Raw genomic sequence first — 15,249 nt, forward strand, 5'->3', positions numbered from 1 at the left:
ATTCACATCATTCCTACAACCATTTTTAAATTATTTCCTTTGTTCCTCTCTCTTGCGCAAATTGCCAGCAGAAGAATTAATGAGACAGAGAAATGGAGGATAAGTTGGATCTCTTCAGATGACTGGGGGCATTACTCAGTGTCTGGAGGGGTCAGGAGATTCTGCTATCTCACTTCAACAAACAGGTCTAAATTTTGAAAGACTATGGCACTGTAGCGTTTCCAAATTATTCATGTAGATCCCATTAATAAACTGGAGTTCTGGAACCCTCTTCACCCAAAGCTATCCATTTCCTACGCAGTACCAAGACACAGGATATTCAACAGCAAGTTTCCTAATAGCACGGAAAGATCCCATTACAAAAAGCTTCCAATAATTAAACTACAAACAGTAAATTCAAGGCTATTATTAGTAACAAGGGATAACAAATTTTCACACTTTACCATAACAACAGGAAACTGTATTAGTGTTTTCCAGAACTGAAGTGGTGATTTGAACAAAATTCCAGACAACCGAGTCTCTAACATAAGAAAGCACAGCCCATCTGCCAGTAATGCAATTCGGCCTCGTCCCAGACACCGTCAGTCATCCAAGTCCAGAAATGGCATTCTTCCGAATGAGGTTGTTCAAGATAAATACTCTATACGACTAACAGCTCAACTTCACCTTTCTCCTCTTACAGTGGTATTACCCGAGTATCCAACATCCTCTGAAGATCCAGGGGTAAGTTCATCTAATATGCAACTGAGCCAAGGCGCATCATCCTGGCCATATTTATCAACATTTAATCATAGGCAGAATATTACGGTTGTCAGGGTGCCAGCAAGCAGTTAAAAAAGGGCAATGACAAAAGAAAACAGATTAATTATGTGGCAGAAAACGCGGACTCTCAGGACGTGCAGGGAAATTTCTGCACATCTGTTATCCCGCAACATTCTGCAAGAGAAAACGTGGTGCAAAGGGCAGAGCCCCACACCAGCGCTGCTGTGCAGAGACTGTCCTTCAGCCTGTTCAGGCGAGGGCAGATTCTGCTGGCCACAGTGGCCAGACGCCTGCCGAGGTGTCTTAATTGCGTGACCTGAAGTGACTGCCGGGTTTGCTACACCACGAGCTAAGCAGGCAGCCCTCGGCTGGAAAGCACAAATAATCCAGCACTGGAGCCAGGACAAGCTGTCTCACCTCTGAGGACTAATAACCGACTTCACCTTGTAAATCTTATTGTAAAGCACTGTAAGACAAATATGTAATCATTTTGGCAGCTTTGCCAGGACAGGAAACAACACACTGAGCAAAAAGAATACCTAAATATGTAAGGCAATAAATCTTAACAAATGCGCAATCTGACTCCTTATGGGTCTCAGAGTTGTAACTGACTAAACCACAAAGTTCAGACCAGCCCAAGAGAAGCATCTCCATCTGAAGCAACGCAGAGAAGAACACACAGAAAAAGTACAGCAGGTTTCCTGACAAGCATACAGAGGAATACCACTACTCAATGATAGATCGGATCTCATCCAGGAGCCAAAACGAGAAGATGAAGCTGGTCCTCTTCTATGTGGACAGCTTCGCTCAGGACACACACATTACACTGGAGACACCCCGAGTGGCTTAACTTTACCTAAAAACATTCTGTGCATATACCTGTTTAACTTACTTTCCTCATGACCAGCTCCATCCTTTATCACCGGGCGCTCGCTCTAGCCCTGCTCCTCGTCCTGCACGGGCATCCCGAGGCTGTAATTAAAGCTTCGCTCCAGGACAGCAAACTGCCCCAGATCACTATGAAGTCAGTACCCAGTTCTGGACTTAGTAACTGTCAACACATCGAGATCCAGCAGCGCAGGTACTCCGCTGCTGACCTCGTTCTACCTACCTGCAGGGTAACACCCACTGGAGCCAAGGCCTCATAAAATAGGCGTTGATTCACATTCAGAAGGTTTCTTTCGGTAAGTGACAGAGCTCATCAAGCAGAGCTGAACTCTGATGGCAGAACGTGCTGCAAATCCCACCTCTTCGGTAAGTCACTGCCTCCTCGTAAAGGAAGCTTCACAGCGGCTCAGAGACCCAGTACCTTACAAACATGCAGGGCACCTTGATTCTCTCTAACATTTTTTTTAAAGATATCAAAAGGTAGTAGTCTCTCTAATCAGAAAAAAGGTTGTATCTTTTTTATCACTGAAGTCAGAAAAGAGGATGTTATCTCATCTATATTGACTCTATTGTTGACTTAAAAAACCAAAACAAAACCACACCTCATACCTTTGGCACTTAGGCCAGTATTTTATTGATTATGTGCTTGGAAATCCAAACTCTTTTTAGCAATGTATTCAGAAGTCAGATCAAAAAATAAACCTAACGACTAATAGTTTAATCAAAGCGTTTAACGATCAGGCCTTACAATCAACAAGCCAAAACCAAAGTCAAATTGATCAATATGACCTTGTCATACAGAACGAGCAGCTCCGAGTGCTGTTGATGAGCTGACTTACCGCACAGTACAGGATTATGATACGTACTTCATCATGACACACCTGGGTAGAATTGAACACTATTTCCGTAAAAATTCCATAAAAGAATGAGTTAACACCATCAGCACCAAACTATGAATCTTCAGTGACAATGCTGAAAGCACATTCCTGCACGAGTCGAAGCTATAGAGTAGCCAGTCTGTCCAGGCAAAGCTAAGCAGCTTTCGTCGTGCCGGGTCTGTATCAAGACAAAATAATGCTGTCAGATGGTGGCTGGTGAGATTCTGAAGTGAACGTGACTATTCACAACTGCACAAAATAAAGAGAGGGGATTCAGCTCTCATGAAAATACGAAATGCAGCCCACCAAAACAGGCACCCCGTTTTTGCTACCTCCAATTAAGAGAGAGGCAAACTCAAAAAAAGGTCTTGACAGTAACAAATGTGGCCACTGTACAGACAAAGACACCACATACATGAGAGAAGCTGTGCTGTGACAGACTGGACAGGGGCTGATCTCTGCCTTACACCTGCATGCGACCACAGCTCGGTATGTTAATACACTCCAGTGTCAGGCTTAAGGTACCCGTTTCAGTTCCAGGTGCAAAAAGCAGGCAGCAGTAGAACAGGAGGAGGCTGTTTTCAACAAATTCTAGCCCAAATATCTGAAACCCTTTGTTTGTGACAACAACAAAAGGTAGGAACATTCTTCAGAGAGGGTGCTTTGGGATTCTTATGAAAACTCTTCCAGCAAAGCACCCCGCAGAGAAGTATTTCTGGTTTATGGCAGACTTTTTTCCATCTTTTGATTTAGCTTTAAGGTAGCTCTTTTTTATGTTCTATCTGCGAAAACATAAAAAAATAAAGAGAAAGATAACTAGCTGGAAAACTAACATTGGGGTTCTTGTAAGGCCCTTGAGTATGATAAAGAGGTTCTTTCTGTTCTGTACCATCTGTAACCGCTTACAGCTGCATCTGCTTTAGAAGTAGTCAAGTTAGCAGAAAATTAAAAAAAAAAGTCTAGCTCTTCACAATTTAGCTTTAAAGTTTCCTTATTTGAGAGGAAAAAAAGCTCTTTAAACTATTTTCAACACAAAGCTTAATTAGATTCTACTCTTCATCTTCAAAACCCTACAGAGATCATAATATTCCCCACGAGAGCTTTTAGCCCTTTGTGATAACTTCTCAGAAAACTATTCAAGTGAAGGTATAGGATCAGCCACCTCAAGAAGAGTTCACAGAGCAGATAATCTTTCCGCCAGCAAAAAGACCATCAATCTAAAAAGGACCAGAATGACCTTGACCCATCAAACCTAGAAAGCAAAACCCAGACGTACCTCACCTCACCAGTCTGCAGTGCAGGCGACAGAAACCCACGTAATCCAGCTCTGTTTGCCTCCTGCTGTTTCATCAACCTCACCTTTAGCTAACAGTCACCGGGAAAATGGACTTCCCATTGACTAAATAAGTCAAAGTCACACTACACCTATTGTATCTTGCCAAATGGGTCTGACACAGACCATGGTGAGATGAATCACAACTGTAGCCTTGAAAGTGATAAATTTTTACTAGTAAAAACAGTCTTCTGTATAACATACCACTGAGCTTTGGTCTCATATGCCCAACATATCTGTACCAGCAGCTGGTTGATCTTAATTACAGTGATTATTCAGAATTCATTGTTGAATTTCTACCCACTACAAAAGCTTCCATGTAAATTTAAATCACGTTTTAAATTGGAGCTAGCTATCCCACAGAAGAAGGGATGGCAGATTGCTAAAAGGTGCCACGGACACCAGAACTAACACTGCAGCAGAGCGAGCCATAACTCGGCCGCCGTGTTCACCTCCGTCCTGCTAATGGCACTGCCGCAGAGCTCAAACGCTTCGTAACACTCCCCCTTGCCCAAGCGACGCTACCTCAAGTGGTGGAAGCTGAATTTATTAATCCAAGTAACTACTGAAATTAAAATAAACCTCGAGGACATAGACTTGCTACTAGCTTAACCCATGCGGAGAACTCCCCTGCAAAACTCTCTGTGCACCGAATGCACCGATTTTGTGTACCACCTGGAGCCGGGCTGCACCACGAACCCATCTGCGCAGCGCTTTTGCTCCTCTAGCCCAAAGTTGTTATTTACAGTACTACTGACTGACAGGAGAACATGGTGCGAGTAAAGAGTTCCCAAACTTTTGTGGTTCAGTGGAACACTACCAAGTCTGAATATTTCTATTGAGCTCTGTAAACTTCTGGCAAACTTTTAAAGTTATTTAAAATTATGTATCATTGCAAATTTACTAGAAGTTATCTTCTGGCTAGTCATCAGATGAACAAAAGGACTTTTCAAAGAGTCCATAGGAATGAAGAAGTAAATTTGGGTTTTCGAGACAGAAAGTGGCAAGCAGAAAAGCACTGACTGGGTAGAACTAATTGATAGCACCAGAGGACTGGAGGGAGCTCAGCTTTAAAATCCAGTAGTTCACACTGCACAGCACTTTTTTTTTTTTTTTAGCATCCAGGCTGAAGAATAATCTAGATTCAAGCCTACTCCTCAGGTCAGCTTGCCAACTCATGCCTGAAGTTAGAGATTGTGTGTGGACAGAGGGTGGGTCCCCCTGCGTCTCCTCCTGCTTCCCCCACGCTACCTCGGTCATGGAGACACCAGCAGAAGTGTGGCTAAGGTGTAAAAATGGAAGAGAATCATTTCACAGTCTGCAGCTACATACCTGCACTGCATGGGAAAATACTTTCTTGGGTCAAAAGCCCACGAACTAGCTACAGCAAGTAAAGGAAGAATGTCCAAACCTGACAACACAGGAGAAAATACTGTTTTCAGAAGGAAGAAGAGAAGAAATGAGAGTCAAACACCATCATTTTCCTTTCAGATTCCACTGGTTAGGGAAAATGCTACCATATACAAACTGTGAGATATGATTATATCTTTCCAACTTCTTTGTGGGCAACTTCGGTAATAAGGGAGGCATCTTAAGTACAAGATTGTGCAATAGAGAATAACTTTGTGCGCTCTCCTCTACTTTAGGATATCAACTGTGATGACTTTAAAGAACTTCTGTCCTGACATCCTGGAAAAAAAAAAAAAAGTCACTCCATTCTTAAACTCTGTCCTCACACAAGCAAAGTATAAGGACAGTTTCATTTAATATATTTATTATTTTGAATACTCGTTGTCATAGGATAATAAAAAAGTTCTGGTTTAATTGCTTAGTTATCGGTTACAGAATATCTTTCCAAAAAGTCAGCAGAACATTCTGGCTTTCTGACACCCCTGTCTACACCATGCCACTTAACATGACATACAGTTATAGAGGCTATCCAAGGGAACTTGGGACCTGAGGCTTAGACCTGACCCTAAAAAGAAATACAACAGAATCTACTAATGAAGACAACATCACAAGAGCTACACAATTAATCAGTCCCAGGATAATGTCATCAAGGCTGTTCTAGTGGGCAAAGACATGCTTAATGTATCACGAGAGCCGAGTTTCTGTTGGGATGGCCCATGAGAGGAGAACCCTGGTCTGGCAGATCAGAGTATTTCAAACACATACAACGCTTGTAAAAGACACAGGAGAAAAGATAGTCAACATTTGCATCCTTGGAAGAATTAAAGAGGGAAAAAGGGGATCAGGAAATATTGCAATGACACATATGCTCCATTAATCTTATTAAATCATCACCTTTCAAAGTCAGTGTGGTTGCCTGGATCCAGTTCAGCTAGCACACTAGCTTGTGTTTCACTCCACTCAACCCACGTAATTGGCTAAATCGTTTCAAATTTTAAGCTTAATCAGTTACACTAAAGCAACGCAACACCAAAAAGAAAATGTGCATAATGATTTTTTTCTACCAATTTCAGCCTTGGTTCTTCCTGGAAACTTTACTCAGATGTCACCAGAATTAAATCAGACTGTTTGACTAAATGGCTCGTGTCAATTATTTGCTTTTAGAGTATATTATATCGCTTAGAGTCATTAAATGTCAAAGGGCAGTAAAGATGGTGGCACTTACGCCACAGACATTGATACATCATATTACCAAAATAATGAAATAAAATAGCTGAGGTGCTAAAAAAGACCAGAATCCATTTTGCTCTTCTTCCAAATTTTAGGAAATCAAAATCACTGCATTTTAAAAAGCATGATATGTATTTCAGAGTATCTCTCGTAGGACAGTTTCAAAAGTGCCCATTTTTTGGCATCATGTTTCAGTGACAAACAATTAATGACATAGATTTCACCACCTGAGTCTATTATTTAAAACTGTGGTCTTCACTAAAACACATCTAATCTCAGGAGAACTTAATATCCTGAATTAATTTTGCCTGTCTGGCGGTCCCCACGCAGTTCCTCAAATTCCAACAGCATCAGGTTGCTTAACTCTTACCAAAATCCCGAAGTGTGCAAAATAAGCAATTATTTTATTAGATCACATCCTTCAATAAAAGAAAGGGATGCTCTCAGGTTCACCGAACCTGACACAAAACACAAGCAAAGGTAGCGATAACGGTAGGTCCACATACCTAACAGCTAACTTACCTATGGCACAGGAAATAATACTCAGGTTTTCTTCTGGTTGTGGGAATTCAAACTTTCATCTCTAGAAAAGCAGCCTGAACTCGACTACAGCCCCTTCAGTCTGCCAAACTACATTTTTACCAAGGCAGGACGGGGAAGCCAGGTGCCTGCCAATCCCAAATGAGTATTTTGGCCATTAAGGCCGAAAGGCACGCCTGCTTCCTGGCCCAGCAAGTATTCATAGAATTCCATATGAAGTGAAACAGATTTAAAAGGACAGACAAAGCTCAACCTCTGAATGACACATAGTTTGGTGGTGAGAGCACTCCCCTGGAAGGTGAGAGACGCAAGGTCAGAAACCCTGGGGGATGGAACTGATCTCCTATATCCTGGACAAGTCCTCTAATCACGGGGTAAAAAGCAAGGAATCATTGACTTCCACTGCCACAATATCCTGAAAAGGCTAAAGGCAGAACTGATGGAAATCTTAATTAAAATAGGTACTGCACACCAGCACCAAGAAAACGTTGATTTATGTTACCCACTCTTAAATTTTTCTTAAAGAATTATGAATATATTAGCAAGTACAGCTTTCGCATTGAAGCGGGAAAAACTTTATCCCTTTGCTAATCAGAGTCATTATATATATGTACATTCACGTAACTGTAAACTTCAGCTAATCTCATGCTCTTTGCCTTTTCTGTCTCTCAGCGCAGAGCTGCCGGCAGAGTCCCTGCCTACACGACACACAGTCTGAGACGGCAAAAGCGAGAGGGAGGGTAACGAACAACTGAAGTGAGGTCGGTACTGAAAGACACACGCATTAACTATAAACCTGATATTCGCAAATTTACTGAGGTTTAAGTCACTTTTCTGACGCCAGATCCTCGCACACATTCATACAATGACATCCTTGTCCTCAGGAGGCTTATAACAATTTTTAAAATGGAATGTGGCCAGTAATTTCAGTTCCTGAAAAATGTGACATTAAAGGCCAAACTCCACGCTTGTACACAAAGCTTTCACTAAAGATTTTAGACAGTACACACAACAGGATTTCATCTATATGCTTTGCAATCTGGCACCTAAAAAGTGCAATACCTTGAAAATTCAGGTGAATAATTTGTTTTGTTTCTGTTGTAAGCTGCCTCCCATCCTCGAAACACCTTAATGAGTCAGTTAAGGTCTCTCAACGTAAACTGAGCAAAGCCAGTAAAAAATCTTGAATGCAAAACATGATTTTACTAGTACTTGACAAGTTCTGTCAACAAGTTATAGCTCCTCTTACTCCCTGCCCTCCCACATACACATCTAATCCAGCCACCTAAGACTTAAAAGCACTACCTCCGTCTTCTGGAAGAGGCTGTATTTTAATTCATGGCAGTAGCATGTTAAATGCTTAAAGGCAATGAAAGCAAATTCTCAGACCTCTGAATCTAGAAAGACTTTTAACACCAACCACTTTGAATTCTCCCAGGAGCAAAGGCGGCATTGTACATTTACACTTATTCCAGAACCCAGAAGCCTTATTGATTACTCTGACACATCATCAGACTTAATTTCCACACCCTGTGCATCACGTAGAGAAGTTTCTAAATATATCACCATTTCACTCATCAAACATTTGATGGCTAATACAAGAATCACTCCACTGATTAAAACATTTAAGAGGGAGTTCAGTTGTTTTTAGGATTAGTGACTCAGTACAGCGGCTTCTTTTTTTGTTCTTAGCCTACCCTCCCAGTCTGTCTCCTAATCCTCACCCTGACAGGACACGCATGCATTGCAATCCATATTACTCTTGTACAACACTCTGGGAAAGGAAAAACTAAAGATATATTTGGGTTTGGTGTAGAAATCTCCTTCCCCTTCTCTCTTCATATACGAAGGAAACTGTGACGATCTTTTGTGCATTCAAAAGGGCAAAAAAAAGAACAAAGCAATCTCTATTGCCAGACTGGGCAACTGTAAGAAGGGAGGGGGCGTTACATCAGGCCTTGAAAAACACTAAACACCTACTAACTGAAGATAAACAAGATACGCGTGCTGCTGTGCCCTCAAAATAGCATGCGGCACAAAAGCCTCACCACAAGGTGCTAGAAATTAAGGAAAGACCAAGTCTTTCACGAAGTTATGATCTAGGTCTTGCTGCTTCCATATTCACCTGCTGTAACACCTCCAACAGCGCAGCGCCTGAAGATAAACGCCTTGGTTGGCATTTACTAACCTCTTACTCACACACATACACGCTGGTGATGGGCAAACAGCTCTTGCCATATTTATTCCCTCCTCTGTTGTAGCAGGAACTTTGGTCACTGCCCAGTCCCATTTCCTTGCTGCAGTAAAGACAGGAAGCAAAGGGAAAAATGGGTATTCCACAACCTCTTTCCTCTCCCAATCCATTCCACTCGCAGGAAATTAACTTCAGCTCTCCTTTAACCTAGAAAATCATGAGCAACCTTGCGATGCAGCAGTCACGTTCCTCTGTGGCTCGCAGATTTGAGTAACAGCAGTATAATACATAGCTCTCGTAACTTCATTCTGTTATTGCAGCAGGTATTTGACAAAAGTTTCTCTACTCACTACGGACAAGCATTTTATTCAAACACCCTTTTCCTAAAAACGTGCATATCCTTTGAAAGAGTATTTCCATCTGGCACTTATCCCACATTTCATATTAAAATTAGTTTTCCCAGGATGACAGTATTCAGTTTCAACAGCAAAATTCTCAGTAGATCCTCCTTTCAGGGGTAACACACATATCTGAAATACTGGGTCAGCAAGACTATTTAAGACATTAAAAAAGAGCTGAATAAAAGTACAGATGGTTATAGATGTGGGCATTACTGAAGAAAAAAAAAAAGGAAAGAGGTTGTTGCAAGAAATAACTCACAAGATCAGTGACAAAAGACAACTTATGTATTTAAAATTATGAAACGGATGGGGAGAAAGACTTATTATAATACCTTAGTACTGCCTTCTTATAATACCTTAATAAAAGAAAGTAATTACAATCAATTTCATTTGGTAATTAAAAGAAAAATACAAACCCTTAAATATAAAAATATAAACACCTTAAAATCACAGATTTCTATTTTCAAAACAATACAGCAAAACGAGAATTAGTTCTCATCTCTTCAAAATAACATAATTAATAGATGTCAATCATTGAAAAAAAAGCACTATTTTGAGTGTTTGACAATGCTAATGTTCAGCAACCATAGCCTGCAAGTATATTTTTACAAGGTATTTCTAAAACATCTGAGACAATTAAAAAAAAGAAAATCGAACCTAAAATAAACCTTTGTCATATCTTATGAAGCTACAGTGATTCTACAATGCACGTTGATAGTTATGCACAAAAAGAGGCGTAATCAAGCCTTACACTCCTGGACAAAAGGGAAGCACTACTAGGGCCGGAAAATTTCCTTCTATACAAAGACAGGTACGTGAAAGGATTTTTCTTAATGTCAAATTATGTATTTTCAGATGTCAAACAAGATATCTGCACAGCAGCTAGACACTACACCGAGCAGCACGGAAAGCACTCGTTCTGAGAAAGCCTCTGCAACACAGAAAAAGGACCAGGTCTGGCAAACAGACAAGATGCAATCTGCCGACTGCAAAACTGTACAACTGCACTAATTACTGGACACAACTCCGTACAGCTCTTCTGTACAGAAGTACCAGTCTCCTCAGCGGTCAACATGCTCACTTTTCCTAAAAGCGCTAAAGCACTAGCCAATTTTATACTGAGCTGCATTACCATAATTAAAAATAAACAAATGCAAGATTGTTGCTAGAAATGTAAGTTATTAAACACACATCCACAGGGAAGACCGCACAAGTTATAGTACAGGACTTTTTAGTCTAAAACTGGATTTTTGCTCTTTCCACAGCTCCCAGACAATGCTGAGCATGGGCCAAAATGCGAAGTGACAGAAACCCCAAAAACATGAGGACACAATCATAAATATAGACACAAAATTGCAGTGTTTCAAGACGTAAGCCTCGCATCCTTGTTCTGTTACAACCTCAATACTGTAAGAAAGAGCTACCATTCTTGTGATCCACTTAGCAAGCAGGGAAGAACAACTTAAATCCCAACTTCACTCCCTTAAAATATGCAACCTAAAGAGGAGTTAATCCTCCTCCCAGATCCTGTTAAAAAACTTCCTTTTAGAATACTACTATGGCAAAGACACTGATGCAAAAAAGCAAAGGAGTTAAAGATCAAAATAATGGACAATTGATGTTTTGCTTCATTTAGTTTTTCAAAGAAAGCTGACAAATCCTAGAGTAGTTTACGAATTTATAATTTCATTCTGCAATTAAAACACAGTAATACAGTAGATTACTAGACACATTTAATTGAACTTCATTCAACAGCCTAAATCTGTACCAACATTCACTTACTTTAACAATACGTAGTTCATCCTTTAAGTCAAAGAAGTTGCCTTTTTGCTGTTGTTTTAAAGCAGAGCAGATCACATCACATCACTGTCTGAACTGAGCTTGTGAAACAAAATAAGAACATCTAAAAGTCAAATGACCAATACACCTATCGGTTCTTGACAGAGAAGTGACAGAAGATGGGAGAAGGGACTGCCAAAGTCTCAACGTGTGGCAGAACAGAAATCCCCAAGTTTGGGACTTGGGTCCCAAGTTTTGAAAAAGTAATGGGAAAGATTTCCGGAACCATTCAGAATAGGAATATTCCTTGCATGTTCAGTCCCTTTTCCACACTGAGCACACACCAAGGTCAAAAGCTGAGATTTAACTCCTTTTCAATATGGATACCATAACTTTTTTAAAAAAATCTAAGGAACGATTCTGGTTGGCATCACTAGAATGGGTTTGAAATGCAGTAAAGAGTATCACAAATTGCTGCGGTGGTCAGGTCAATAGAGCTGATGCACAGGTAAATTATTTGAGATATTTCGGTTGTGATCCGTGACAATACATAAAAACCCCAAGCATTTATATGAAGAAAGCACACCCTGTCTCTCTGATCCACTGCCAGCTAGGCCCGAGACACTGTCAGGACACAGTAAAAAATGCCCTCTACTTTCATTTGCTATACTTCATGTCTTCCCACAGGAACTGGTCTCTTCCTCCTCGTTCTATTTCCTGTACACAGAACACGGCTATTGTCACTCGGTGAAAAGACACACACATGCCCCCGACTGACCAGCCAGCCCCTGCTGACACAGATCTCCCTTTGGGCAGAGGGATTACCTGCAGCCGCACCAACGCCGGAGCCGCTCTCGTCCCTCCTCCAGGCCCAGAGGATGGCCGGGTACCAGCCCCAGCCACCCGGAGACCCAGCTCCCCTCAGGAGCCCTCCGGCCCGGCGGAGGATGACAGACACACCGACGCTCACAGCGACCCGCTGTCAGCGGGGGGGGACTCCCCTCAGCCCGACCACCCCATCCCCTCCTCCCTCCCCCCTAATCCCTCCTACTTAAACCTCAGGCCACGGCCCCTCCGCCGCCAGCTCTCTTTATGCCCCAGCCCCCACCGCAGCCCGCCACCGCCGGTCCCGCGGCCGCAGCCGAGGCGCGGCCCCGGCTCCCCACACACGCCCGCGCCCCCCTCCCCGCGGCGGGGACCCGCTCGTCCCCGGGCCGGCCGGAAGGAGGCCGGGTCGGAACACCCCCCGCGCCCGGCCCGGCCCTCCCCGGGGCCGCTCCCCGTCGCCGTCCCCGTCCGTCCGTCCGTGTCCCCCCCCCGCGGCCCGCAGCGCCGGCGCCCGGCCTCAGCCCCGCGGCTCACCAGGAGTAGGTCTGCTCCGCCATGGCTGCGGCTGGGCGGCCGGCCGGCTGGGCTGTGCGGGGCGGCCAGGCCTCGGGCTCCTCCTCCGCCTCCTCCTCCGCCTCCTCCTCCTCCGCCTCGCAGGCTCCGGGGCTCAGTGGCGGCCCCGCTGCGGCTCCCGGCCCAACATGGCGGCGGCTGTGAGGAAGGAGGGGAGCGAAGGGGGGGTCCCCGCCCGGGCGGGGAGGGGATGGCGGAGAGGGCGATGGTGGTGGCGGGGAGGGCGGAGGCTCAGCAGCCGCGAGGCAGGGCCGCGCTGGAGCGCCGGCTGGGCCTCATGGCCGGCGAGGCGGCGGCGGCGGCGGCGGCGGCGGCGGCGGCGGCGGCGGGGCGGGGCGGGGGCGGGGAGGCGGCGGGCACCGGGCGGCCAGGGCCAGGCCGCGCCGCGTCCCCGCGCTCGCGCACGCCGGGGGCGGAGCCGGGCCGGGGGCGGGGCCGGGCGGGGCGCAGGATCACGTGCCCACAACACCCTCACGTGCCGGCGCCGCCGGCCGCGCGCAGGCGCCCTGGGCGAGGGAGGAGGAGGCAGCGGCGGCGTGCTGGTTGTCGGGCCCGGCCGCGCTTCGCCCCGCTGCTCAGCCGCGGGTGGGCGAGTTCGGTGTGCCCGGCGTTCGGAGGAGGGAGCGGGCGGGAAGGAAAAACCGGAGCTTTTCTCCGCCAGAAAAGCCGAAAGCGAGCTGCGGGTGGGCTGTGAGGGGCCGAGGGAGGGCGAGCGGGGCAGGGTCCTGAGGCGCCGGCAGAGGCGGCCCGGTGCGGGCGGCGCTGCTCCGCCGTTGTGGCGCGCCCGCCGCGTTCCCGCCGTCTGGCAGGAACCCCCGGGACCGGCTGTGGGCGGCTGCGGTGGCGGGGGTGTCTCCCGACGGAGGGTTGGTTAGGTGGTAAATGCAAAGTCCAGGTAAGGTAACTCCTAAATTCCAGTGTTTAGTTCACATCCACAGTGTGCTGCGGGAGATACATCTATGTATCTTTGAATTTGTTATCTTGTAAACAAAGCAAGTAAAATAAATAGGGTCAAATGCTCAAAATACTATATATGTTTGTGTTTTGGTTTTTTCTTAAGGAAGGAAAATAACATTCAAGACACTTTGACCAAATAGAAACGCTGTGCTTCGTGTTCTCACCAGCCCTGTACTAAAACCGCGCAGGGCCCAGGCAGAGGAACCGGCGGCCGCTGGCACCGCCGCTCCCTGGTTTCTCTGGAGCTGCTCCCGGACCTTCAGGCCCTGACGGGGTTCCTGCCCGGTGCAGCACCAGTGTCTCGCTGGGGTTACCCTCCTTCCGTCGCCGCTCGGGCCATGCGGGAATCGGGACCGTCGCTGTCCGTTTCCTTGTTAATGCGGGAGGGAGAAGCGCAATTTTGACTTGCAGTCGGTGGTGATGGAACTGCATTAAATATAGCAGTGCATCGGATAAGCTACTTCCATTTTGTCCATCTCATTTATTCTCTTAAATGGAAAAAAGGCTGGTGTGTGGTCATGGCACGGGGTTAAAAGTGAGGAACGGCTTGTTTCTCCTCAGTTGCGTTGCCAGTTGTGTAACCTTGGGCGGCTCGCTGCAGCTCTGCCAGCTCGGCTCCTTCACAAGGGAAGAGGAAACCGCACCATGTTCAGCCACCTGAAGTTTTTGGGGCGCTGCCGAAGGAAGACGTAGCACGTGCAACGCCGAGTGACTTGGTCTCGATGCAGAGAACGCTGGGGATTCCTGTCCTTCCATCAAACACTGCTTTCAGTAAGATGGTGGTGGACTTCAAAGGCTTCTCCTCCTCCCTTCCCTTTCCCCATATCTTTATCCATTGAAAACGAGTGATTTGGGTTGTCACGCCTCAGCATCCAAATCTTCACAGCCCTTTGGCCTTGTGGACACAAATGCCCTTGGAGCTCCTGACACAATCAGTACCATACCCACTTACTAAAATCTGCTTGAGAATCAGATTTATCGACTATGGGGTGGAAATACTCAAAGTACTGTGGCTGACAAGCCCCACTGGGGTCAGTGATGGCAGCCAGGTGTACTGGAAGGATTAGGTGGTGAGTAACACTAATGTTACATCTTTGCCCTCCAACTTACACCCCACACACAGTGTTTGGGCCCATCTCAGCAGGTACAGAAAGCTCTGGTGGATGTGACGCAAGGAGAGAGGAGTGAGTCATGCTCAGAACCTTGAGCTGTGGTGTCCACAGCCTAGTCCATCAGTTTTGGTGCAAATTCAGGTGTTCCCACACGTACGCATCCCCTGTTAAAAAAAAAACGCTCAGGTTGTGGGTAGGACTTGCACAGGGGTGAAGATCCCTTCCTTTATTCTCCCTCAGCACAGCAGAAAAATCTACAGTAACAATTAGAAAATGGACAAATAATTTGGAATCCTCACACTGCTGCGGTGCAATCCCAGTGTCTCTGGGATGCCTGTGTATGGTACCCTTCTCACCGATGATA

The 15,249-nt window shown here is 45.4% G+C and overlaps 1 protein-coding gene across 1 annotated transcript in view; it reads right to left on the reverse strand.

Annotated features, from left to right (window-relative positions):
- SPPL3 (signal peptide peptidase like 3) overlaps window positions 1-14,113 on the reverse strand; it is a gene marked incomplete at its 5' end in the record, with an annotated part of 65,021 nt that extends 50,908 nt beyond the window's left edge. The window contains 2 exons of the mRNA XM_082491914.1: window positions 12,778-12,954; window positions 14,088-14,113. Of these exons, the coding sequence (XP_082348040.1) occupies window positions 12,778-12,954; window positions 14,088-14,113 (203 nt within the window). The remainder of the gene's footprint in view (window positions 1-12,777; window positions 12,955-14,087) is intronic.
- Between the last annotated feature and the right edge of the window lie 1,136 nt (window positions 14,114-15,249).

The sequence above is a fragment of the Vanellus vanellus genome (assembly GCF_965231255.1).
Source record: "Vanellus vanellus genome assembly, chromosome: 16".
Taxonomy (NCBI): domain Eukaryota; kingdom Metazoa; phylum Chordata; class Aves; order Charadriiformes; family Charadriidae; genus Vanellus; species Vanellus vanellus.